The sequence below is a fragment of the Nannobrachium achirus genome (assembly GCF_963921795.1).
Source record: "Nannobrachium achirus genome assembly, chromosome: 23".
Lineage (NCBI taxonomy): Eukaryota > Metazoa > Chordata > Actinopteri > Myctophiformes > Myctophidae > Nannobrachium > Nannobrachium achirus.
Genome location: NC_137830.1, coordinates 3,216,365 through 3,244,310, shown reverse-complemented (window position 1 = coordinate 3,244,310; position 27,946 = coordinate 3,216,365). Strand labels below are relative to the sequence as shown.

At 41.7% G+C, this 27,946-nt stretch overlaps 2 protein-coding genes across 2 annotated transcripts in view; both read right to left on the bottom strand.

Annotated features, from left to right (window-relative positions):
* Window positions 1-27,946, bottom strand: part of LOC308309076 (uncharacterized protein) — a 244,490-nt gene that overhangs the window by 33,848 nt on the left and 182,696 nt on the right. The gene's annotated exons all lie outside the window — the stretch shown is intronic.
* On the bottom strand, window positions 328-27,628 carry dclre1c (DNA cross-link repair 1C, PSO2 homolog; the record flags this gene model as incomplete). Its single annotated transcript, XM_080754470.1, has 18 exons — window positions 328-760; window positions 3,074-3,219; window positions 4,973-5,260; window positions 5,827-6,009; window positions 6,799-6,894; window positions 8,258-8,355; window positions 9,463-9,551; window positions 10,051-10,105; window positions 11,266-11,402; window positions 13,535-13,636; window positions 15,748-15,888; window positions 18,411-18,483; window positions 20,982-21,083; window positions 21,949-22,004; window positions 23,782-23,841; window positions 24,872-24,956; window positions 27,136-27,187; window positions 27,520-27,628. 18 exons carry the CDS (start codon window positions 27,626-27,628, stop codon window positions 446-448), a joined length of 2,187 nt encoding a protein of 728 aa, XP_080610596.1. The 3' UTR covers window positions 328-445.

Here is a 27,946-nt window from a genome sequence, read left to right as displayed (position 1 = left end):
ATTTGGCCGTGGACCCCCATCTGAAAAGATTTTGACTAGAAGCAAACATTTGAGCTGCAAAATATTGATTTGAAAAGATTTTAAAGATTTGCACAAATGTTCAGGATATTTTTCAAAAATAGCAGATGTACAAGCTCACCGAGTGCTGCGCTATGAGCTTGTAGATCTGGTACTTTTGAATAGCCAAAGTATAAAATAATGGGTTAACCTGGAACTAACGCATTACTTTCATGCTTTAACTATTATAAAAATAGCGGATCTACAAGCTCAGATTTGCTATTTTTGAAAAATCTTGAAAATGTGTACAAGTCTTCTAACGGTCTTCTAACTCAGTGGTTCTCAAACCTTTTCATGTCAAGGACTTAATAAAGTATTACATGATTCCTGATTGTGATGCTAAATGAACCCATTTAACGTTGGACCCCCTCAAGGGGGTTTCCACACCTCAAGTGGAACCCTGACTTCCTCTCCTGGTGACCACTTCCTCTCCAGACGCCAGCTTCCTGTAGAACTGGGCCAGTTCCTGTATGGGCGGGGCTTGGGACCCGGGCGAGCACGGGATGTCAAAGTCCGACGACTCCTGAGACCCCTGCAGCTCCTCCTCCTCCTTCGATTGGACGCTCTGGCTGCCAATCATCTCCTCCTCCTCCCTCCGACGCGGCCCGTCAAAAGAGGTGGGCCGTCCTTGCTCCCGCCCCCTCCGCTGCTCCGATTGGTCGACCAGCGTGGAGGTCGCGGGCGTGTCCTGATCCGATGACGCCTGATTGGACGAAAGTAGAGAGAGAGATAAAAAAACTAGGGCTGGGACTTTAACTGATTAATTGCGATTAATTAATTACAGAAAATGTACGCGATTAAAAAGATTAACGCATTTTAATCGCACTTAGTTTTTGCACCACAGAACCTTCAGTTTCGGGCATACCGATCATAGCGATGCACCAACCAAGAAGAGACAACAAACGCAAAGGGAGAAGTAGCCGATCAGAGCGCTTTGCTTGGCCCAGTGGATGCGAAATTTAGATTTAAAAAACTCACTCGTTGATTCACTCATACAACAAAATGTGTTTTACTTGAAAAAAAATGCTTCTCGCATCCCAGCCCTATTTTTTTTTTTAAAGATGCAGTGTTATGATTTTTTCTCCGCTAAAACATGATTATCAGGTATTATGATTATAATAGGAGGAGGATTATTTTCCTAAAAAGTGTACAGAAAGAGTTAAAATTAGGTTTTTATGTGGCCACACCCATCAGTTCATTAAGTATGCATGGATGTCATGGTGGGTGGTGACCCAGCTGAAGTTAGCCACACCTACAGTGTTGGGTGAATGGTAATTAGGGGAGGGGTTGATTCTATGATGTCATTAAATCAGTGTTTTTCGACCGGTCCTTTTGACTCAGTGGCTTTCAGTTTTCAGGAAGAAACCAAAAATACACAGGGAAGGCAAATTTGTACATTATAACCCCACCCGGTGGTCTAGTAGAGTAATGTTAACTCCATAGACACATACAAAACATATTATAACCACACCTGGGGGTCTATTAGAGTAATGTTAACTCCATAGACACATACAAAACATATTATAACCACACCTGGTGGTCTATTAGAGTAATGTTAACTCCATAGACACATACAAAACATATTATAACCACACCTGATGGTCTGTTAGAGTAATGTTAACTCCATATACACATACAAAACATATTATAACCACACCTGGTGGTCTGTTAGAGTAATGTTAACTCCATAGACACATACAAAACATATTATAACCACACCTGGGGGTCTATAAGAGTAATGTTAACTCCATAGACACATACAAAACATATTATAACCACACCTGGGGGTCTGTTAGAGTAATGTTAACTCCATAGACACATACAAAACATATTATAACCACACCTGGTGGTCTGTTAGAGTAATGTTAACTCCATAGACACATACAAAACATATTATAACCACACCTGGGGGTCTGTTAGAGTAATGTTAACTCCATAGACACATACAAAACATATTATAACCACACCTGGGGGTCTAGTATAGAGTAATATTAACTCCATAGACACATACAAAACATATTATAACCACACCTGGGGGTCTGTTAGAGTAATGTTAACTCCATTGACACATACAAAACAGAAAAGGTACAAAACTATGGCACCACCTCTTTTAGTAAACAATGCTTTACAAATAATAACGAACTGAAATGTATTGAATGTTTAAATAACAAAAATTACAGACAAAAATGTCTTTAATTTCATATTTGTGAACATTTCATACATCAGATGATATCTGATCTCCCAATATTTTCAGCGTCACGATGAGACCCGTTGTAAGCTTGTAGATCGGCTATTTTTCACTACTTTTTTAAGTGTCTTGACAATAGGGCTTAGAAGTTGTGAGCTTGTAGATCGGCTAAAACTGATACAAAATATCAAACATATAATTTTCCGAATGTCTGTCTGTCTGTCTGTCTGTCACAGCGTTTCTCCTCAGTGGCTGGATCAATTGATCTGAAATCGCATCACCTCACATTAGCATATGAACACACCTGACATAACTGTGAAGCCCGTTTGTCACTTTCACAAATCATATGCTGTATATTAGCATTTTTTAGGTGTATCTACTATCTATTCTGCATCTAGCATGAGGCATATCTATTCTGCATCTAGCATGAGGCAACATGTTTAACCAGCTCTGTGAAACGGGTATTTCTTACATTGATGCTCCTACATATTATCATCCAAGCACCAGTTAAAGTTACTTTCCATCCCTCATATACTGTTGTGTGCACAGTGCACACCCCATAACCCACACACTGCTCATCATTTCGGAGCTCATATCTTTGAACGTGTAAGGGCTAGTAAACTAAACTTAAGCAATTTTGTTAATTTCAAAACGAACAGTTTTGATTGTTAGGAACCAAATGGACCCTTACAGCTCTGTAACTGAGAGTGTACAAATGGAACCAAATGGACCCTTACAGCTCTGTAACTCTGAGAGTGTACAAATGGAACCAAATGGACCCTTACAGCTCTGTAACTCTGAGAGTGTACAAATGGAATGTAATCTCACCTTAACGACCTTAACAACCTTAACAACATCATCATCCTCTTCCTCACTGAACAGCTCCGGGGTCTGAGAGCCCGTCATCCCGGAGGGGGAGGGGCTTTTCCATTGGCTGTTTTGGCTGTCAGTCAAAACGTCCGTCCCCTGTTCTCCTGCGGGGTTAAAAGATAACTCTAAGTGATTTGACACTTTTCTCTGCTTTGCGCTGATCTGGGGTGAAAACATCTTTGCACTGGAGATTCACGGATGTCTGATTAGTTTTTTTGCGACAATAAAAGACTTGCAGGCGTCTTTTAAACAACACCGCGGGTGAAAATAATGGATGGATATTATTCTATAAAATCTCAAAGGTAAGTGTTTTGCTGACAAGACGATTAGTTTAGCTTTGGCATAAAAGAACCCATATCTGGGAACGTCCATATATGAAGATAAGGTTGAGTGCCTGTACCTTTAATGTCTAACATCTCCTAAGGGTCAGGGGTTCTAAACGTACCTTTAATGTCTAACATCTCCTGGTCAGGGTTCTAAATGTACCTTTAATGTCTAACATCTCCTCAGGGTCAGGGGTTCTAAATGTACCTTTAATGTTTAACATCTCCTCAAGGTCAGGGGTTCTAAACGTACCTTTAATGTCTAACATCTCCTCAGGGTCAGGGGTTCTAAACGTACCTTTAATGTCTAACATCTCCTCAGGGTCAGGGGTTCTAAACGTACCTTTAATGTCTAACATCTCCTCAGGGTCAGGGGTTCTAAACGTACCTTTAATGTCTAACATCTCCTAAGGGTCAGGGGTTCTAAACGTACCTTTAATGTCTAACATCTCCTCAGGGTCAGTGGTTCTAAACGTACCTTTAATGTCTAACATCTCCTCCAGGTCAGGGGTTCTAAACGTACCTTTAATGTCTAACATCTCCTCAGGGTCAGGGGTTCTAAACGTACCTTTAATGTCTAACATCTCCTCAGGGTCAGGGGTTCTAAACGTACCTTTAATGTCTAACATCTCCTCAGGGTCAGGGGTTCTAAACGTACCTTTAATGTCTAACATCTCCTAAGGGTCAGGGGTTCTAAACGTACCTTTAATGTCTAACATCTCCTCAGGGTCAGGGGTTCTAAACGTACCTTTAATGTCTAACATCTCCTCAGGGTCGGGGGTTCTAAACGTACCTTTAATGTCTAACATCTCCTCCTGGTCAGGGGTTCTAAATGTACCTTACCGGGTTCTAAACGTACCTTTAATGTCTAACATCTCCTCAGGGTCAGGGGTTCTAAATGTACCTTTCATGTCTAACATCTCCTCCAGGTCAGGGGTTCTAAACGTATCTTTAATGTCTAACATCTCCTCAGGGTCAGGGGTTCTAAACGTACCTTTAATGTCTAACATCTCCTCAGGGTCGGGGGTTCTAAACGTACCTTTAATGTCTAACATCTCCTCAGGGTCAGGGGTTCTAAATGTACCTTTCATGTCTAACATCTCCTCCAGGTCAGGGGTTCTAAACGTATCTTTAATGTCTAACATCTCCTCAGGGTCAGGGGTTCTAAACGTACCTTTAATGTCTAACATCTCCTCAGGGTCGGGGGTTCTAAACGTACCTTTAATGTCTAACATCTCATCAGGGTCGGGGGTTCTAAACGTACCTTTAATGTCTAACATCTCCTCAGGGTCAGGGGTTCTAAAGGTACCTTTAATGTCTAACATCTCCTCAGGGTCGGGGGTTCTAAACGTACCTTTAATGTCTAACATCTCCTCAGGGTCGGGGGTTCTAAACGTACCTTTAATGTCTAACATCTCCTCAGGGTCGGGGGTTCTAAACGTACCTTTAATGTCTAACATCTCCTCAGGGTCAGGGGTTCTAAACGTACCTTTAATGTCTAACATCTCCTCAGGGTCGGGGGTTCTAAACGTACCTTTCATGTCTAACAGCTCCTCAGGGTCGGGGGTTCGAGAGCCGCTGGTCTTGGAAGGGGAGGGGCTGGCCGCCGAGCAGCAGGACTGTGATAGGCTGTTCTGGCTGTCAGTCAGCGTCTCGGCAGTGAAGAACTCCTCCCACCTGGGAGGAGGGGCGGGGCTAGAGGAGGAGACTCCTCCTCCTTCCTTCCTGTCCTTCTCTCCTTTCTCCTGCTTTTGCTCTTCTTCTCCTCCGTTGGTTTGAGTGGTTTGTTCTCCCTCTTCCTTCTCTTGCGCCCCCTGTTGGCCTGCATGTTTAAGAGAGAAAAGGTAGGGCGAGTGAGGAATGAACCAGAGCTTTAATCAAGCATAAATAAGTGAACCCAGCCCTACAGAACGTCATCCCAGACCGACCCAAAGCCTCATACATCATTAACAACTGGAGACCAACACAGCCTGCAGTCCCACATTATAAACGAGCTTGATTTCTGCAGCAGCCTTTTTTCTCATAAAATATTGGTGATGGGCGTTTTATTTTGCTCCCAATCCCGATCATTTGATTTTAAGTATCTGCCGATCCCGATCTTTCGGCAATGCATTAAGGAAAGAGAAAAGAAACAATAATGAAATATTTTATTTCATTTAAATTACCGTATCCATTCTATCCAACATGGATGTAGCTTATTGTTTACACTTGTGCAGCATTGTATCAAAACTAAATATAAATAAAGCTCATCAGCTTATATATTTTTTTAATCTATAAAGACAAGGTGTTTCCCCATCTTTTTCTCCTGATTCTGTTATCGGCCCCGATGTCCGATCTCCTGATCGCTGATTACAGAGGCTTTCATCTCCTCTAAATCCCATACTCTACCTTTAATTAGGAATGGCTCCTCCCCGTCCTCCTCCTCCTCTTCATCATCATCATCATCGTTAGACTCGGTACAGTCCACGTAGTTTCCTACGGAGGAGCGCGAGTCCGCGGTAACGACCACCTGCAGCGAGTCCTCCACGGCTGTAGGGGGGGCTGCTGCTCCCACAGGAGCGTGCTGTTTCACTATAGGATCATGAAATAATGAACTCTGGTGAATAATACAGAAAACGTTCAAAAACAAGACCTAGGACATGAAATTACTAAACTTTACTTAACAATTAAAAGCCAGCTAACCCCCAAATGCCAGCATTTTACTTTGCTGTGCCAGGGCAGCGTTATCTCGTCCACAGACGAGTTAACTGTTGCCACTAAAAACACTACATATCCCATCATGCAACTCGGCCACCAGCATCATGGAGTGTCTATTCTCCATAGGCTCTGGTTCATTGCTGATGCAAAGAAACTCGGAATCTACTTCCAAAACGCAGAGAGCCGCTCTTTTTCACGGTGACACTGGGCCATGACGGTTGGCTGACGGTTGGCTGCGGTTAGGATTTTAGTTTAGCGACCGAATGTAAACAAACTGACGTCCATTTTGCGATTGTCAATTTACACAACATGCAACATGCAGCCAAAGAATTACCAAAATAATGGCAGCCCATATATACAGCATATTTATCTCAAGTTATAAATTACAAAATAAAATACATATTAACCTTTATACAAAAAAATAATAAAGAGAAAACATGAATAGTCGAAATAGGAGATCTACAAGCTCAACGTGTTTCAAGCTTGTAGATCTACTATATCCACTATATTTGAAAATGTTTCAAAATGTTTCAAAATCATTTTCAACATGGTAATGATTATAGGACAATTATTTGACAAATAAATGGGATTAGGAGATTATCCAAAGATTGTGACAGGCCATATAAAATAAACCATAAAAAAGTAAGTATGTTAAATAAATACCATCATGTTTCACTTCCTGGTTTAGAGCCATCTTCTTCCTGATTGGTGCCAGGTCTGCTTCTTCAAACAGATCTTCATCTTCATCACTGTCTGAGTCTGATCAACACACACACACACACACACACACACACACACACACACACACACACACACACACACACACACACACACACACACACACACACACACACACACACAAGCACACACACACACGTAGGAAAAGTATAATGTTTTAAAAAGCATTATATCTTACAGGGTTAAATGTAGGATACCTGCGCACATAGCTGTCAAAGTACTTGTCTAGGGCAGGGTTTACCAAAGTGAGTGCTGTGGCTGTGCTGTGATGTCAGTCCAGAGGTGACTCAGAACAATCTGATAATATTTAGAATTCATCATCAATATCACTTCACTGTGCTTAGTAAAACACACCTGATTTGTACTTGATGAGTTCTTTTTTCCATCTATGGCCCACTCTCTTCACCAAAAAATAGCAGATCTATAAGCTCACAATGCGTCACAACGTGACGCGTTGTGAGCTTGTAGATCTGCTATTTGTTGGTGACCCTTCCCCCCAGACTAGGCATGCTGGGGTTCAAGTGGTTAAACATCAAGTATAAAGTTATTTCCAGTCAGTTCTGATGTAACATAGCCTACTGTATCTCAGATGGAAAGATGTGCATGTTTACGCAGCGTAATATGATTTAAGATTAAAAAAGATTTGCAGTGTAAGTTTGCCATGAGTCAAAAAAAAAAAATTCACATCAAGGTCCATTATTTATTCAGCATTTGAGCCACAGAACCACTGTGATAAATCACCTTTTGATGACATTTAAAGGTGATACACCGTGAAATTTCACTTTTCCTATTTTAAAACCTTTTTTTGGGGTCCCACTAGCACCTTCTATCCTCACAAAGTCCCATTTCAGACCGTTGTGTCTTTCTCTGGTTTTGAGAAGGCGAAGGTTAAAAGTATCCCACGGGTTCTCAAAACAGGCTGTTCAGATTTGCTGCCGATTGTGACGTCATCTGCCGATTGTGACGTCATCATAAAAAAAAGGGAAAAAAAATAAAAGTTTTTTTTTTTTAAATATATATTTTTTTTCAAAAAAAAAAAAAAATTCAAAAGGATTTTGGGGGGGGGGGGGGGGGGGGTGGCGCAGTTCAGGCCAAAGGTGGTACTGCAGCTGAAATGCTCTGAGAGCCATTCAAAAATGAGAGAGGCTCTCTATTCAGGAGTGGTAATTTAGCCTCAAACCTTTTGAAAAACGTTTTTGGGACATAAACAATATGACATAAATACTTTTTAAATGCATGGTGTATCACCTTTAACGTCTCAGACCCGAAACGTAGATTACTTTGTTATGGTTGGATGTTGTACACACGTGTGTGTGTGTGTGTGTGTGTGTGTGTGTGTGTGTGTGTGTGTGTGTGTGTGTGTGTGTGTGTGTGTGTCTCTCACCGTGCGCAGGCTGTTCCATCCTGGGTCGTTTGAGAACTCCTAGAGGCTTGTAGACGAACGCTGCTCTCTCACTCTGCTGTCTGCACATGGGCTGTAACCTGAGATAGAGAGACATAGAGACACAGAGAGAGAGAGAGAGAGAGAGAGAGAGAGAGAGAGAGAGAGAGAGAGAGACATAGAGACACAAGAGAGAGAGAGAGAGAGAGAGAGAGACAGACACAGAGAGAGAGAGAGAGAGAGAGAGAGAGACATAGAGAGAGAGAGAGAGAGAGAGAGAGAGAGAGAGAAAGAGAGTGAGTGAGTGAGTGAGTGAGAGAGAGAGAGAGAGAGAGAGAACTTTATTTATTCCAAGAACTCATTATGCAGAATGTCTCATTTGAAGTTTTCAAATATAAAAGATCTACAAGCTCACAATACATGGCGACGCATTGTGGGCTTGTAGATCGGCTATTTTCAAATGACTTAAATATATATAACGTAGGATTGAATGGTTAAAGCTATACTGTGTAAGAACTCAACTAGTGGTCAGTAGCTCTATAGCAAACCGCGGTCGCGTCCGCGTCTTTCGGCCATTTCTTTTTTGTGAGGCCCGCGGACCGGGCCTCACACCCCCGCGTCTGCCTCCACCTCGCCGAGATCTATCTTTAGAGGGGTCCCTGGTTCCTGTGCGTTCAGGCATTCCGGAGAAACGGACTCCTTCACCCGAGTATATGCTGTTGTTTTGTTGAGGCAAGCTACTTCCTGAGAAGTCAGCCAGATGCACTGTGATTGGCCGGCAGTGTATAACCCTCGCTGTGATTGGCCGGTAGTGTATGATGACGTAATTTTTCCGCGAAAACCGGACCCCGGCGAGGATCACAGAAAACATATAAAGAGAAGGCTTTAGAAGCTGAAAATAACGGAGTGGGTGTTCTAAAACTTTAGCGATTTAACAGTTAGGACAATTGTAAGATTTGTTTTATAAAAAAAGTTACATGGTATAACTTTAAAGTATGTACAATATTTGGATATGAGATGTAGTGGAGTAGAAGTAATAGTATTGGAAACTTGAAATACTCAAGTAAAGTATAAATACCTAGAAATTGTACTTACGCACAGTACTTGAGTAAATGTACTTAGTTACTTAACATCACAGACAGTTAGTAAGCTCAGACCATGAGTCACATCTTGTGACATCAGCAAGTGTTCGACCAATAGGAACTCACATCTCTGTGACATCAGCAAGTGTTCGGCCAATAGGGATGACACTGGGGTAGATGTTGATTGGCTGCAGGTAGGACAGGAAGTCTTTGATCTGAAAGTAAAAAGTAAAATCACAAATTAATGAATGGATCAATTGATAAAGTGATGGATATCCTCTCGTCATACTGTGCATTCACTTCCTTCCCACAGAAGACGGGTCTTCAACGTTTTCAGGCCAAGGACCCCTTAGTTGAGAGAGAGATGAAGCAGGGACCCCTTAGTTGAGAGAGAGATGAAGCAGGGACCCCTTAGTTGAGAGAGAGATGAAGCAGGGACCCCTTAGTTGAGAGAGAGATGAAGCAGGGACCCCCACAACCTGTTCATAGATTCCATATAGTTTCATTGTTTGACAGCACAATCATCAGTGTATTTTGGATTCATGTCAATTTGTGTTTTCAGATATTTAACCACTTGAACCGTCAATACTTAATAAACTTGACCTTTTACTCTGTACTTGGTCTGCTCTTATGAAAAAGACTTGGCAGTAAATCTACATTAGTTTAATTAAAACTGTGGCAGTGAAAGTGTTAAGAATCCATAAAGAGACAAACCTCCATGTAAGAGGAGTGGAAACTGAAGCAGGCTCTGTAGGAGCTGGACCCTGTTCTGTACGCACACGCACACACACACACACACACACACACACACACACACACACACACACACACACACACACACACACACACACACACACACACACACACACAAGTATATTAATGACAACACAGTTATCTGTAACAATAACTGAAAAATAAACAAGTTGAGAGGCCTGCAGATTGAAGCCTCTGTAATGTCCATAAACTAGTTGTGAGGCCTGCAGATTGAAGCCTCTGTAAAGTCCATAAACTAGTTGTGAGGCCTGCAGATTGTATCCTCTGTAATGTCCATAAACTAGTTGTGAGGTCTGCAGATTGAAGTCTCTGTAATGTCCATAAACTAGTTGTGAGGCCTGCAGATTGAAGCCTCTGTAAAGTCCATAAACTAGTTGTGAGGCCTGCAGATTGTATCCTCTGTAATGTCCATAAACTAGTTGTGAGAGGTCTGCAGATTGAAGCCTCTGTAATGTCCATAAACTAGTTGTGAGGTCTGCAGATTGTATCCTCTGTAATGTCCATAAACTAGTTGTGAGAGGTCTGCAGATTGAAGCCTCTGTAATGTCCATAAACTAGTTGTTCCCAAGTTTGTGTATCTACTACAGTTTGTTAAAACATGCATGTTTTGTTATTAATACATTTGTGAAATATTACAGAAAGCCTATTGGCTTCAATGGTATCCTTTAAAATTAAATACAAAGATCTAAAAAGGTTCACATACCAACAAAATGTTATTTTTCCTAATGTATATATGTACCTCTGTGAGTATTCCTAAGCCATATTTCTGTAAGAATTATTAATAATACATTTGTGAGATATTACAGAAAGCCTTGATCCTTTAAAATGGAATAAAATGATCTAAAAAGGTTGTTATCACCTACCAACCAAATGTTCTTCTTCCTAATGTATAAGTATAATGTATACATGTACCTATGTATTCCCAAGCCATATTATTACTTTACCAACTATTAAATGTGATGTGTTGTTCCATACTTGACCACCACGTTGCATTGTGGGAGTTGTAGTGTTTCTACCTACTTGACCACCACGTTGCATTGTGGGAGTTGTAGTGTTTCTACCTACTTGACCACCACGTTGCATTGTGGGAGTTGTAGTGTTTCTACCTACTTGACCACCACGTTGCATTGTGGGAGTTGTAGTGTTTCTACCTACTTGACCACCACGTTGCTCATGGAGCTCTGGTCTCTGAACCACATGGTTGAAGGTTTGATGCTGATGATCCGATACGGAGTTCCATCTGGAGCCGCTTGGCCACAGGGCAGCCTGTTGCCACGGAGATACTCCTCATCCTGCGCACACACACACACACACACACACACACACACACACACACACACACACACACACACACACACACACACACACACACACACACACACACACACACACACACACACACACACGTTTGCATTGCTATTTAAGCCGAAAAATAGCAGATCTACAAGCTAACGACATTTGTAGTTTAAAGGAGTGACTTTTTTCTATTGATTACTCGTGTCTCACGCCATGGTGACTTGAGTTCAATAATATATTTTTCGATTTTTGTCACATTCCTAAGACAATAATTTGTTAATAAATGTACCCATATTGATTCCGATCCGGAATCAATGGGGGTACATTTACTATAGCCTTAGGAATGCGACAAATACAAAAAGATATTACTGAACTCAAGTCTCGCTTACTGAGTGTCAGTTCCAGGTTTTAATCAGAATATTTACTACCAGTAAGACGCCTCAGGGCGCCATGTCTTGGCCATCTGGCCAGTGATGTATATCGGACCAGTTACCCATATATGGAGTCCCCTGCTGGTACCCATATATGGAGATCCATGTACTGTATATATGGAGATATGCTGTGAGAGCCCAAACATGCTTACTCTGTTATTTGTTATGTGAAAGTCCTATGTCTATGACATCTGACATCATACCCTTTTATGCCCATACATGGAGCAGAGTTTCTGCTAGGCATTTTTGGGGCCGACCACCTTGGCCGGCAGGATTATATTTTACCGGCCAATCAATTAATTTATCGGCCATATTATAATGAACGTCACACGTGTTTGCAGATGAGATACTGTATGTGCAATGTGCACGGTGCACCCAACTGATAATTACACCATTGTATGTTAGCGCTGGGCTTCTTTTCTCTTTATCACAGATGCAATTGCAATCTGTTCCTGAGTTAACGAAATAATAGCCTAACTATCTACTTATGTAGGCCTAGAGGTATTGCTTGCCAAAAAAGAAGTGAATAGGTTAAAGTGGGCGCAACTCAAGCGAACCGTTTGCGCGCCCTGCCACACAGTGGCCTACAAATTAATAAGTTAGTAGTATATGATTTTGGCTTCACGTCTCATTAAACCTTAATATGCAAACATATAACCTTTGTTTTGTTTTGTTAATGTTATGATGGCGCAAGGAGGGTTGACTTGCCTCTGTTGCTTTGACCACCACAATGGCATCACATCCATGCGATCAGAAAATCATGTGTGTGCTTATATAATATCCATGTGATTCCAAAGAGTTCGGGTCCCTTTTTTATTATCGTCTACTGGGTCCAGCTTGGTCCAGATTACCTTGGAAGAACCCCAGTTCTGTTCTGATCATAACACTAAGCCCACGCTGTATAGCGCTGATTGTTACAAGCTGCTGGAACTGTCAGCTGTGAAACTTGATGTGTGCTTCTCCGTATGGCCGTGTGTGTATCTAAAATAGCAGACATACAAGCTCACAGCGCGGCGCGTTGAGACGTGTTGTGAGCTTGAAGCTCTGATATGTTCAATGCGCGTAACCATCGTACGACGAATATAGACTGATCTAATGCGCACAGCGCAGCATGAAGCAGCAGCAGCGGCGGTGAGCTCCGCTGTCGTCAGACTCACAGAACATGATACAAATTTAAAATTATGATAGGTTTTAATGGATGTAGCTTTACTACTTTAGACAAATAATGATGTGAATAATAAGATTAAATGATAAAATAGCATAATAGCCATTTTCCCAACCGGTCAATGGCCGGTAAATACCGGCTAACGGAATCTCTGACATGGAGATCCCTGTCTGTAGAACCAGCCACACAGATACGGGCTGTCTTGGCCATACTGTATATGGATTCGGTTAGTGTGTTATGTGGCCAATGTGACCTCCATATATGGGCATTCCCATATGAAGTCCTATTAGATATGGGCTTAATATTGATGAAATCAGGGAACTCCATATGTGGGCATAAAAGGGATTCTGTTAGTATGACATCACAGTGAAGCCAGAGCATGATGTCAGAGCAGCGTAAAAAGTGTACACGTCGAGACAGACGGACACTAAACTGTGACCTTCGGTTGCAATGACACTATGGCACATTATGAGTGTGTGTGTGTGTGTGTGTGTGTGTGTGCGTGTGTGCGTGCGTGTGTGTGTGTGTGTACCGTAGGGTGTCTACAGGCGTGTATCTGTGTGTGTCGATCGTCAGTCACGTGACTCAGGATCTCTGGCATCTTCTTGAACATGGAGAGACTCTTGACATGGATCTGACACACACACACACACACACACACACACACACACACACACACACACACACACACACACACACACACACACACACACACACACACACACACACACACACACACACACACACACACACACACACACACACACACACAGCTGTTAGATGGTTAACTTCCTCATTCAGACAAGGAGGACGTAGGATTTCTGCATAAGCGCCAGAATTGATTGATTTTAACCCATTTAGGCAAGTTTTCTGAATGAAGTCAAATATTATTCAAAAGCTACAAAAACGAATAAGCTGCCTACATACTGTACATGTACTGTACTACACTAAAATGTGTTCACGGCCTGAATGGGTTAAAATTGTACTCATGACTTTTAAATGTGTAAAAGGACAGGCTTATATCTCTGACATGTTAGAACCCTACAAGCCTGTGCTCAGCCTCAGATCATCAGATAAGGGTCTCCTGGAGTCTCCCACAGCACAGCTAGTCTCAAAGGGAGGCCGGGCTTTTGCAGTCGGGGCCCCTAAGCTATTGAACGCCCTACCTGTAGACCTAAGACGTGCAAACTTATGTCATCTTTTAAATCCCTTTTAAAATATGTCAAACCTTTTCAATTCTTCCTGACAGTTTTATTGATTACATCTGCACGTGTCTATTATTGTGCCTACTGTGTTATTTTTATTTACTGATGTTTTGTTGTAGATTGTTCTTAAATGCATATCATGTTGTTATTTCACCCTGCTCTGTAAAACACTTTGTGTCTGGAAATGTGCTGTATAAATACATTCATTATCATAATGTGATTAAGGTGCTACAGTATAATACTTTTAGAGCACAATTAAAACGCTCTAAGGCCCAAATATAGAAATACTTGAAATAAAAAATTGAAAAAAATCAGATGGTGTTGTAGGAGTCCTAATAAGAGGAAAATGTAATGTTTAAAAAAAATGTTTTTGTAAGGTTTTATAGCCATAAATCATAAATCATGCTCTAATTTATTATGGGGGATATTTTTCACAATAATAACATATGTACATGTTCTAGACATTCTAATGATCACCCAAAAAAATAGTACAGGCATTTTACTTATGTTTTTGTGAGGAATAGCTATAGCTTCCATGAAAAAGTGAGATGTTGTTCGTCAAAACTCTGGAATGTCAGCGGGTGTGGCGGGTGTGAATGTCAGCCCCTGTGGGGGGTATTTATATGCAAATATTGTGGCCAATGGCATTGTAATACTAAACAATAGAATCTAATGGTGATGTTTAGGTGGTAGGGGGAGCTAAAATAAAATTATTTAAACCTTTTTTTGGATAAAATACAAACGTTGTAATATTACAACAGTGGGCCTTAGAGGGTTAAAGCAGCACTACTATTTGTTTTTTGGTTTTAGAGACATAAAGTGCATGTGTGTGTGTGTTAGGGATGGGACGAAACTATCCTCTGTCATGCACTGGGATCAATTCACCTTTTATTTGCAGAGCTGCATATCTGGTACCATTTAAACCTTCTATAATTGGTGAAACAGACCTGGAAATAATGTACTTGACTTTTTTTCCACTGTTTCACTTTTTCTCTCTGTGCCAAGCTCACAACGCATCACAACGTGACATGTTGTGAGCTTGTAGATCTGCTATTTTTTGGCAAATGTTCCGCCCCCAGGATATTTCGATTATAGACAGGAGACAGTAGACAGTAGACACCAGTGTCTCGTTCTTGTCATGCAGACACTTTAGCTTTTGCTGAGATTCTGAAATCTTAACTCCCCTGAGTCCCCATCTTTAAACCAATCCAGTGACTTTGATTGGAGCAGGGCTGAGCATGGATCAGATTGTAAATACCATCATGTATCTATTTCACTGCAGATTAGCTTATCATCCCTAACCCTTAAATCTTTCAATGGACTAAAATCTTGTTTTATTTGATGGCCTTCCTGCCCTGGCATTTGGCCTTTGTACCCTCAAGAAAGGCCAAGTGGCCTTGCCCCTAAAATGAACAAATTCCAGGCCTGTGTGTGTGTGTGTGTGTGTGTGTGTGTGTGTGTGTGTGTGTGTGTGTGTGTGTGTGTGTGTGTGTGTGTGTGTGTGTGTGTGTGTGTGCATGCGTGGGTGCGTATGTGCAACCTGTGTACAGAATGAGTCTCCCAGGTTGGTAAAAAGGTATTCATATCCGTAGGCTGCCTTGCAGTTGAGCCAGACCACATGGTACGCACTCTGACTGATCCACGAGCCAATCAGATCCCTGATGCCGCTCAGACACGCCTCCTGTGTGGACACACATTTTAACCATTTATTTATTTATGTCCACACAAAGCAGATTCATACAAGGACACAAATATTATACAGCAGGTGCAGTAGAGTTACAATCACTAAATCATGGCATATGTCTTCATCATACAACAGCATGTCACTCAGTACTCTATGGGTATAAGTAACAGCATCTCCGCCATATGTGACACCTGCACATTATAGCGGAGACAGCACAATACTTTGCCAGCCTTTTCGCCTCTTTTTTAGGCATCCCAAGTTGTTGAAACCCTCTAACGACCAGCGTATGAGTATGTCCTAGGCTGCCAGATATAAAAACAAATAGTCTGCACCTTTAGCCCAGCTCTGATAAGGTATGTAGCAGAGGTTGGTATTTAATGACCGTGATCATAAAGGCTTCCTCTAAGCTACGGTCAAAGGTGCTGCTTGCTGCTATCTCTAATACAGACTGGACTCTTCATCAACCACAACAACATGTGGTGTATGAGCTGTTAAAGATGCAAAGATGTCTGCGTTATCACAGATATGGAACATGGATGGAATGACACGGGAATGTTTGTACATTCTCACTGAGGATGCATGATATTCTGATATTTTGATGTCCTTTGTTATGAGTTCCACTATTCTATCATGACGTTTTCAAAAACCTTTTAGTTTTTTTTTTACAGTTCACTGGTACAAGGTCTACTAAAAGGAGATCCATGAAAAGACTAAGCTTATTTCCACAGGAAACCATTAAAGTATCTCATATAACATTGAATGACAGACGAATAGAACACAGTACTATGCAGTAGATATGTAAAGAAAAGAAAAATGAGAGAACAAAAAAAGAGTCTAAACAAACAGTAAGTATATACAAAGAAGGGGCAGGGGAGGGTAGGGTTGGGCTAGGTTAGTTTTTTTTTACCAGTTGCGAACGGCTGCTGCCTGTAAGTGGTTTTTCAGGGCAATTTTAAAGGATGCTAGTGATCCACACTCCTTTATGGCCTTCGGTAAGGCTTTCCACATTTTGGTGGTATAGCAGAAAAACTAGTTTGACCCTTTGTTGGTTTTGACTCTGGGTTGGAAGTGATCTGTAGCGCTGCCTCTGGTGTTGTAATTATGGACATCCTTAATGTTTATAAAGTATTTTGACAGGTACTTGGGTATCATAGTGGTGTAGTGTATCTTGTACACCAGGCCCATTGCAAGTTGCTGTACTCTGTCATCTACTCTGAGCCACCCCACTCTTAACTGGTGAGTAGCGGTGAGGTGAGTCTGATAGGGAAGGTTAAGCAGGACCCTAATTAGTTTATTTTGGGCTGTTTGGAGTTTAGTTTTAAGGGCTTGTGGGGCGTCACGATACCATACGTGAACTCCGTAGTCAAAGAGGGGCTGGATTATTGCACCAGCTATGGTCTTCAGTGTGTTGAAATTGACCATTGGGGCGATCCTCTGTAGGAAACGAGTTTGTTGGTTGATTTTATTTATTACTTTAGAAGTCATCTTTTCGCTGGAAAGATTAGCTTCAAGGATACATCCTAAGTGAGAGATTTCGTTTTTTCGTGTTATGACCTTGTCACCCACTTTGATTGTGAAGTTATCGACTTTTTTGAGGTTATGATTTGATCCAAACTTGTCATGTCATTGTCTCAAAAATAGCAGATCTACAAGCTCGTATAGCATCTGCTATCTTGTAATATTTCAATTATAAAATACTGGAAAACATAATAATGTTAAAACTATTAAAGCTGTACATCCCTTTGTATGCATATAGCAGCCATTCAAGATGTATACACTAAGGCTGGGTGATATTAGGAAAACCTTCCATATTCCATAACGTTTAAAGTTGTTCTGCTTTAGGTCCACTGCCTGCCTCACCCAGATAATGAATAGCATATCCATGCATGCACACTGCACAGTACACATAGAATAAAGACATGAAATGCCTTATTTCCATTTTCCAACAATGGAAATAAGGCATTTCAATAAATAAATGGTTTTACTGAAATAACCACGCCTGGTTACACAGATGGACTGCTTTTTTTGCATGTGCTACGTGCATGCATAGTGTCTGTTAATTAATTTGACACATACACCAATACCTCATTTCAAGGCATCTTCGTCGATATGCATACCTCAAATGTTGATACCTCCATGAAGGTACATTTTAGAAATATTGCCCAGCCTCAGCCTCAGTACAAACTACAGCCATGCATCTAAAGCCCGTATCAGAGTCTACGGTGGAGACCTATCCACCGCAAATCAGAAAATAAGTGCAGGCCATCATAGTCACGGCCCACGGTGAAGTCCTTTACCCTGTCTAGACCGGTTCAGGTCGACCAATCAGTGAACGGGGTGTAGAGCCTGTCTGTCTGATAGTAAAAACAGAGAGATGTGTTGGGACTCGCGGTGGAAAGCTCTCCACTGCGAGGAATGATGTAACGTTGTAGTTTCATGACTCAAAAAGACTCGAAAAGACTACACTCGACTATGATACAGGCTTGACACATCATCAGAGGTTCTCTTTTCAGACTCACCCGACTAGGAATCTGGTAGAAGCGAGGGTCATAGAAGGTGGAGTCCAGATAAATAGACTGGATGTCTTTCACTCTGGAATGGAGAGCAGAACACAGAGATAAGTTAGAGCTCAAATAACCTTTTAATCCACAGCATCCCTGAGTTAAGGTCTTTGCACACTGCTGTGTTTTTTCGGCCGAATATCGGAACAAATTTCAGAGCACGTAAATAAGAAATCTACCTCACGTTATGGCAATCACGTTTTCACACAGCCGCCCGTTTTGCCTCTCTCTCTCTCTCTCTCTCTCTCTCTCTCTCTCTCTCTCTCTCTCTTTCTCTCTCTCTCTCTCTCTCTCTATCCTTGACCAGAAAGGCAGCCTACATATCATTAAGGACCGATTCATACTCCACTTTTAGAGCCAAATTTATTTCGGTTCGGTTCGGAGTCACACAATCTCTGTGGCACCAAACACGGTCCGCCCACGCACGCGCACTCAGCAAATTTCTCTGCAACTTCCTGGTGCTGACGTCAGCTTTGAAGGGTAAACTAACACAAAAATTGCTGGACTTAAAGCCAACAAATCATTATTTCGAACGGTAAAATAAATTATAACGCTTTGTGCCTTTTACTATCTTGTGTTCTTGATCATGCTAGCTGTATTTTATACTTTATTATTCGTAAATTGCATTACATTTGCGATTTCTGTGTTAACTCTATGGGCTTTTAGTAGGGTTTTCCCCTTCAAACGTGACGTTAGCACCAGGTAGTTGCTAACGTGAATTCGGTCAATTAATGACAGTTAAACACCCTGCCTAAAAGGAACATCCCAAATAAGTCCTTTTACGGTCTTTTTTATGTCGGAAGTCCTTGGTTTGGCCTTATGGATGAAAATGTTTCTGTTTTCTGTGTTTCCCCTTATTTATTTTTTATACTACTCATGTAGTGTGTTACAAAATCTTTGTCTAAACGTCCAAAAAAGGACTTGTGACCCTTGAACTTTTTGTATTTTGCTGAGTGGCCCCTGAGCCATCTTAAGTCGAGTAGCCCTGCAGTAAGCTCTAAGAGGCACTTGCCCGTCGGGCAAGTACAAGTCATGTTCTACTTGCCCAAAGGTCAGGTCAATAACGTGTGAGTGTACCTCTGTTTACATGTATGACTGATGTGATGCTACTGGCTTCACATAGGTGTTTAAAATATGTTATTTTCCATGCATTCATTGTATTCTTATGTTTTCTGATTGTCTGTGAGGATAACTCCCTCTTGTGGCTGTTTCTGGTATTATGGATAGAAATGTAACCCAGTCCAAAGCTCTGATTGTCATCTAAACCAGTGGTTCTCAACCTGTGGGTCGGGACCCCCAGATTATTTTGGGGGGGTCCCCAGATGATTAACTTAATGTGCAACATTGTTTCCTCACTCAACAGTAAACAAACCAACATAAAGTTTAAGTGTATAGAGGATATATGTACATTTCTAAAGTGACAATTTAAGGACTTTTTAATACCTCTAAAATGACAAAGCATTGGCAAAAAAAAAATCAAATATTAGAGGCAGAAATTGTGAAAATAGCCGATCTACATGCTGCTATTTTCACAACAGAACATTGTTTTACAGTACAAGATGCAACTCTTTTTGTTCGTCATGTGATTATTTTGGGGGTCGCGTCCTGAAAAGGTTGAGAACCACTGACCTAAATTGTAACAGGTGTGACAGTGCAACTACAGTAGTAAGTACAGTAGCAGCTGTGATGCTTTCCTCAGCTAGTAAGTAACAGAGTAACTGCTTCAGACACAGATCTTTCTCCCCCTGCCAACACATTGTTTTGTGTGTTTAAAACAGGGCCTTGGAAACTTTGGGCTTGGGCTTTTTACAGATATAAGTAAAGTTAATTTTTTTTGGAGATGTGGATTTTTTGTTCACTATCTATCTAGTACTGTACAGATACACGGCATCTGGGCAGAATAACTAGTAAAGTATTGCGTTATCCTTTTAGCCTTAATGTCATTCATGCCCATTTGCCTGATAAGCAAGTCGTCCATTATAAAAGGATGGTAAGATTTGCGCTTGTAGAACAAACTCAAGTTAAATACAACCGAGTGGTGGCTGTTGGAATGAAACAAAGGCAAACTAGAACTGCGCTCTGTCGATGTGCCAACTTACGCCTTGCACTAGAGTTCTCAACAAGCCTGAAAATTAAGGCCCGGCCCTAACTGGGCCCTAACTGGGTCGGCCCGAGGCCCTACCCGGCCCTACTAGTTAACATACATTTTAGGCCCTACCCTACCCTAAATGTCGGTCGGGTTCAGGGGCAGAATTTGAGAACTCTGCCTTCCACACTTGTGCGCCATCAGAGCGTGCCATGGCATCACCAGGAATGCTGATGACGTTGCCAGAAATGCTGGTCACTGATTGGGCTACGGGCTTAAACACAGGCAGACACCAACATACAGTACTACATACCGGTACATACATACGCAGCCGAACGCAGTACTTATGCGCCCTGCTGGTGCAAGTTATGAGAAAAAGAGAGAGAGAGAGAGAGAGAGAGAGAGAGAGAGAGAGAGAGAGAGAGAGAGAGAGACTATCTCACCTGCTCCCAGAATGCAACAGTTCTATCCTGGAAGCGTCTCCTTTGGCGAACCTGAAGTCTCCTGTGTACAACACTGTACCCTGAGAGCCTTCAAAGAGAAACCTACACACACGCGCGCACGCACACGCACACACACAGGCACGCACGCATACACGCATTTTAACAATTTATTTATGTCCTCATAAGGGAGAAACATACAGGGACACAGATACTATTGGTGCAGCAAGAATACATTCACTAAATCACGGCATTTCATGATACAGTAGCATGTCACATACAGTACTCTATGGGTATAAGTAACAGTGTCTCCACCATGTGGCGGCTGCCGATTATAGCGCCCTTACTGGTTCTTTGCCAGCCTTATTGCCTCCTTTTTGGGCATCCCACGTTGTGGAAACCACAACAACCAGCCTGTGGGTATAATGTCCTGGAATGTTGAATATAAAGACAAATAGACTGCACCTGAAACACAGCTCTGAGATGGTATTTAGCCTTAATATCTGACTGTACCTCTGTTTACATTTATGACTAATAAAGTATTGTGTTATCCTTTTAGCCTTAATGTCTGACTGTGCCTCTGTTTACATTTATGACTAATAAAGTATTGTGTTATCCTTTTAGCCTTAATGTCTGACTGTACCTCTGTTTACATTTATGACTAATAAAGTATTGTGTTATCCTTTTAGCCTTAATGTCTGACTGTACCTCTGTTTACATTTATGACTAATAAAGTATTGTGTTATCCTTTTAGCCTTAATGTCTGACGACTCTGACTGTACCTGTAAAATGAACAAAAATTACCAAGCTATCAAGCTAAATTTGAGTGAACTCGAGTGAAGCAGAGAAATACACCATCATTTCCATGATCGCGGAATCACAGATTCCTGAGGGACATTATAATAGTTACTACTATATTATACATTATATAATATTAATAGTATATACAGCCTATTATAGTTGTACTCACATGACTGAACCAGGACAATGACCTGCAGTCAGGAGGGTCACCAAGAGGTCATCTTTCTGTCACACACACACACACACACACACACACACACACACACACACACACACACACACACACACACACACAGTGTGAGCTCGTAGCCTAGTATAGATGTATTTAAAGTTGGAAACACTCAAGTAAAGTACACTTTGATGAAGTGTACTTTGCAAGCCAAACTCCACAATCAATCCTCCAGTTCTAGGCAACACAGAAGGGGGGGGGGGACTTTTTTCTTATTTCCACATAACAACTCTAAGGTATATTAACACGTTGCAAGCCGCGGCAGAACCCTCTGAACAGAGGTAGCGCCGAAGAAATAAGCCATTTATTTACAAACATGTTTTAAAAAAACAAAGCCCACATGATAACAACACGTACTGGAGTGCTCGACACAGCGTACATATTCATCCTGCAGAGGTCGGCGATCTTACTTTGGCGAGGCGGAGGGGAGATCAATTCCATTCGTTTACGTGCGGCGAAGCAGGGAAAGGAGCGATAGAGAAGCGGCGCCCGAACGTGATTGAAACCGCGATCCACGAACAGAGACAAAGACCAGCCATCTTGTTTGAGCTTCTTGCTGAGTTTCAACACTGGGGAGAGGATGAGGCTCCTCCTGGCCAGCCATCCATCCAGAATGTGAGTCAACGGCGTGGCCTGCTGGATATTAGGAGTATCACACCCAGCACCAGAAAATGACTGTCAGAGCATATTAACCCTTTCAGATCGCTCCAAAAAGACACAGAGAAGAATTTCCGATGTTTTTTTTTTTTTTTATTATAATTTATATCAAAAGTCCGGGAATAGACGGCGTGGCTGATGGGACCCAGTAGGAAGTCCGAGGGAGTACGGCCAGGCTTAGAAGGTGTTAAAGACATAGTTCAATGTTGAAAATGGGTGGTTCTTCCATTTAAAGTTGTACCATGTAACTTTTTTTATAAAACAAATCTTAAAATTGTCCTAACTCTTAAATCGCTAAAGTTTTAGAACACCCACTCCGTTATTTTCAGCTTCTGAAGCCTTCTCTTTATATGTTTTCTACGATCCAAAAATTACGTCATCATACACTATCGGCCAATCACAGCGAGGGTTATACACTGCCGGCCAATCACAGCGCATCTTGAAGTGGGGTCGCTAGCTATCACAATAGGGCGGCCATATTTGTAGGCGCCCGTGTGTCTCTATCTATACTCGGGTGAAACACTCCGTTTCTCCGGAATGCCTGAACGCACAGGAACCAGGGACCCCTCTAAAGATAGATCTCGGCGAGGTGGAGGCAGACGCGGGGGTGACGCGGGGGTGTGAGGCCCGGTCCGCGGCGAAAAACGGCCGAAAGACGCGGACGCTACTGACCACTAGTTGAGCAACTTACACAGTATAGCTTTAAGTACACTACTTCAGTAAATGCACTTAGTTACTACAAAAAGACAGAAAATACTAAACTAAAGAAAATATGCACACTCGACCCGAGCCCACAGGATTTTCTATCAGGACAGCCTTTACCAACCCTTACCAAGGCTGCAGAACTACTAGCATTGAAGGCTGTGAGACTTGGAGATCTGAGGCCTGTGTTTAAAGTTATGATAAATAGAACTCTATCATCTAACCCAGCTGATCTGAGGTCAGTTTAAAGTTATGATGAATAGAACTCTTTCATCTAACCCAGGTGTGTTTAAAGTTATGATGAATAGAACTCTATCATCTAACCCAGCTGATCTGAGGTCAGTTTAAAGTTATGATGAATAGAACTCTATCATCTAACCCAGAGAACAGCTGATCTGAGGTCAGTGTTTTTACCTCTCCTGAAGACTCGTCCACCAGGGAGATCTGAGTGGGGCTCTCCAACTCTAGAGGGACCTGCAATACAACACACACATGCACGCACACACAACGCACGCACACACACACATGCGAAGGAATGTGATTTGACGGTCAAATACTAGGCGGGCCATGACTCATTGAAGACATTAGTATGCAAAGTGGCTCCCATAGACTCCAGGCAGTGGCTACAGGCTACGGAAACAAATTTGGGTTCATAGGAGAGGAGATGTGATTGTCTGAACCGGAGGCAAGCCAGCGCAACACACTGGCTCTGCTGTGTGGAGACGACGAACAGGGAGGCGGTGAAAGGGGGGAGACACGACACAAACACTGTTGTTAGCTATGGCCATATTATCACTACAGATATACTGTAAAAAACATATTTTCCCACCAGCAATAATGTTATAGTGTAACTTATGGTCCACTTACAATGTGGTCCGCCCATAATGTTATGATGTAACTAGGGACGTAAATCGGAATCGGCCAATATCAAAAATCGGCAGGTATGATATCAAACCGGCCGAATCGGTGACCGGCAGGTCACTGACATAAATACCGGACCGGTTTTATGCCGATTGTGTCTATGGCACTGCACAGCATGATGCTCTGGTCCTGTGACTAAAGTAAACATTAGCAAGTAGCAGCCAGTCTAGTGGCAGCCTACAGAATACAGATGGTGCTGATTAGTGATTACCGTTGCAATGTAAGGATATATTCCATAATCCTGTGTCAATGTCGTCTCCAAAAAGAAGGAGAAAAAAAAGCTTGCGTCACCTGCTTTCCTCCTGCCTAGTCCAGACGGTCATATTAGACTGGATATTGTCTGTGATTTTGGATATTGTACTATTGTGATTGATTTGGCCTTAGTGTTCTTCTAGCTTATTGGTACTCAAATTGAAGTATGCCTTGTAGGCCTACTTGGCCTAAATATATATAAAAAAAAGAGTATTGGAGCAACCCTTTCTTAGCTAAAGAAATCGGTATCGAAAAAAACGGTTTTGGCAGGTCAGACCTTCATAAAACCGGTGGATTGGTATTGGCCAAGAATTTGCAATCGGTAACTTACGATGTGGTCCTCCCAGAAGGAATACTTGGGGTTGCTGAGCAGCAGTTCTTTGGTCACAAAGGAACAGTACAGTTTGACGGTTCGACTGCAAATAAAACACAGAAAGGTAAGATAAGAGAAGACACAGTTTTATTAAATCGCAGAATTAATTTCTGGATAACAACCTTTTTTCCAGAGGCTGACAGAGAGGCCACTAGGAGGCACTAGGCCTGTCACAATCACTACATAATCGTCTAATCGTAATTATTTGGCACTAGACCTTACCCGTTTGAAGATATGTGCTCCAATATATGTGCAGAGTGTGGGTTATGGAGAAAGTAACTGTAACTGGTGCGTGCGTGAGAATATGTGGGGGCATCATAATGTAAGGAGCAGCCCATGGAGGAGTGTATATTTTTTGATGGATACAAATAATTTAACAGCTAAATTAGGTGAATAGAAGTATGAGGATGTATGCGCTTGCTCTACATAATTTTGCCATACCCGTCGGAAGATAAGACACACATCAAATGCACCCGGTGAGTGACCCGTGCATGCAGGCAAACCACATGAGAGAGAGAGAGAGAGAGAGAGAGAGAGAGAGAGAGAGAGAGAGAGAGAGAGAGAGAGAGAGAGAGAGAGAGAGACACTGCAACATTCTTAACTGTGAGATTGGTGGGTGTGGGGTTACAGATCCTATGGCCTGGAGGAACGGACCGTTGCCCTGACAACAGGCTGAAGTTGAGTTGAACAGAAGTGGTATAAAAACGCGAATAAATAGCTTGAATTTGGTGAAAATGGAAATCAGGCTCCGTCAGCCTCTGTATAATGCTAATGGCCAATGAAAAATGTGAAAATTGGGATCAGTTGCTGAAGAGATAAAGGTGGAAATGCATTTGTGACTGACTGACTGACTGACTGACTGACCTCTCTCTAAAATTATATAATGGATAACTGTCTCCATTTTCAACTGTTTTTATTATGTTTTGACACTTACCATGTAAATGTATGTTTGTTTTCTCACACCAATAAAGCTGCATTGAATTGATTTGAAAGTGTCTGTTTTCTCATATTCTACAATAGAAGATGAGAAAACATCTCCAAATTTGGGCATTGTTTCAGCCTGCAGATGTTACCATGGTGGCAACACTGTGTAGTATCAGTGATGTCAGCATGCAGACGGTCAGATGGACAGACATTCGGTAAATTAATAGTTAGATGTGAAATACTCAAGTAGAGTACGAGCTCAGTGGTCTTGTGGTTAAGAGTGTCCGCCCTGAGACTGGGAGGTCGGGGTTTGATTCCCTGGCTGGGTCATAATACCAAAGAGTGTAAAAATGGGACCCAATGCCTCCTGCTTGGCACTCAGCATCAAGGGTTGGATTGGGAGTCCCTGCGACATACTAGCGTCATTCCAGGGCAACATTGTTTTTGACTGCAAATTTTGATTTAGTTTTAGTCATAGTCTTTTGAATAAAATGACATTTAATTTTAGTCATATTTTAGTCATCTGAAAAGTTTTAGTTTTAGTCTAATTTTAGTCGACTAAATAATATGTTTTTTGGCGACTAAATCTGCAGTTGATTTAGTCGACTAAAATGTATTTTGGCGGGCCTTGATGGCATCATAATGACTGATTTTACACTTGGTTGTGTGCTGAAAATAGCAGATCTACAAGTTCACAACGCGTCACGCTGCGACGCGTTGTGAGCTTGTAGATCTGCCATTTTCAGCACGCAACACCTGAGAGCAACCAAACATAAAATTACTCTCTTCTCCACTCCTCCCTAACGTTTTAGTCTAGTTTTTATTTTGCTGACAAAATTGTCAATATATTTAGTCTTAGTTTTAGTCATCACAGCTTAGTTTTTATTTCGCTTTCGTCAGTGAAAAAAGCCCAGTCGACAAACATTTTTCATCATAGTTTTAGTCGATAAAATCAACACTGGTCCAGGGGTACAGTACAGTACATCAAGCTGCCTCACGCTACAGAAACAGGAGATAGGCTCCTGCCCTATGAGCCTGTCAAGGCTACTTAATACTACTACTTTACTCAAGTAAAGTACAAATACTCAAAAGTACAGTACTCTACTGTTTACACCACAGCAATGGTGGCGGCACGCTCAGGAAAACACTCTATTGTAACACACACACACACACACACACACACACACACACACACACACACACACACACACACACACACACACACACACACACACACACACACAGAGAGAGAGAGAGAGAGAGAGAGAGAGAGAGAGTACATGATGCTGAATCTTCACCTGAATTTCAGTTTCCTCCTCAACAGAGGTCCTTTCAGTCCTTTCATGTGATCTGTAATGACATGATGCATATATCATTAGTATTAACAACAGTTATTATTCCTAATCATCTCCTTCATTGTATCATAGGACTATCGTTTAATGTACTTTGTCTAATTGATTATACAAAAGTTTTGGTTAATGTTTGTTTTGAAAATAATACAAATATTTTGTTCCAATAAAAACACAATGCATCAAATTGAAATGGGGGGACAGACAGATAGATACACAGATAAACAGATCTTACAGACCTTTATGGCAGTGAGACAGACAGTAGGATAAATAACAGATCTTACAGACCTTTATGACAGTGAGACAGACAGATAAATAACAGATTTAACAGACCTTTATGGCAGTGAGACAGACAGTAGGCTCTTGCGTGAAGGTTTTCTCTGTCAAAGCGGTCTATGGAGATGTTAGGATACTCTCTCATCCTGCCTAGGAATGAACTCATGATGCTGACCTTTTATAACTATAGAGACTATATACTAAAAATGAGTTTAAACAGAGATAAACACACTAGTTTATATCATACCATAGTCTACCCAGGCTCACAGCTAAGCTAAGTGTTATTTTGTCATCATAACAATAACAAAGTCAACGCTGTTGTTTCAAAACCTCCCCCCTCAACTCATGCTCTTCCGGGTACGTCACAGCTACGTCACAAACAACAAAGAAAGCCTCTTCGTTCTTTGCTTTGTGTCTCTGGCGCCCTCTGCTGGAGGTTGCCTGCAGGTGTTGCCAGATTTAGCCCAGGGCAATGAAAACAAGC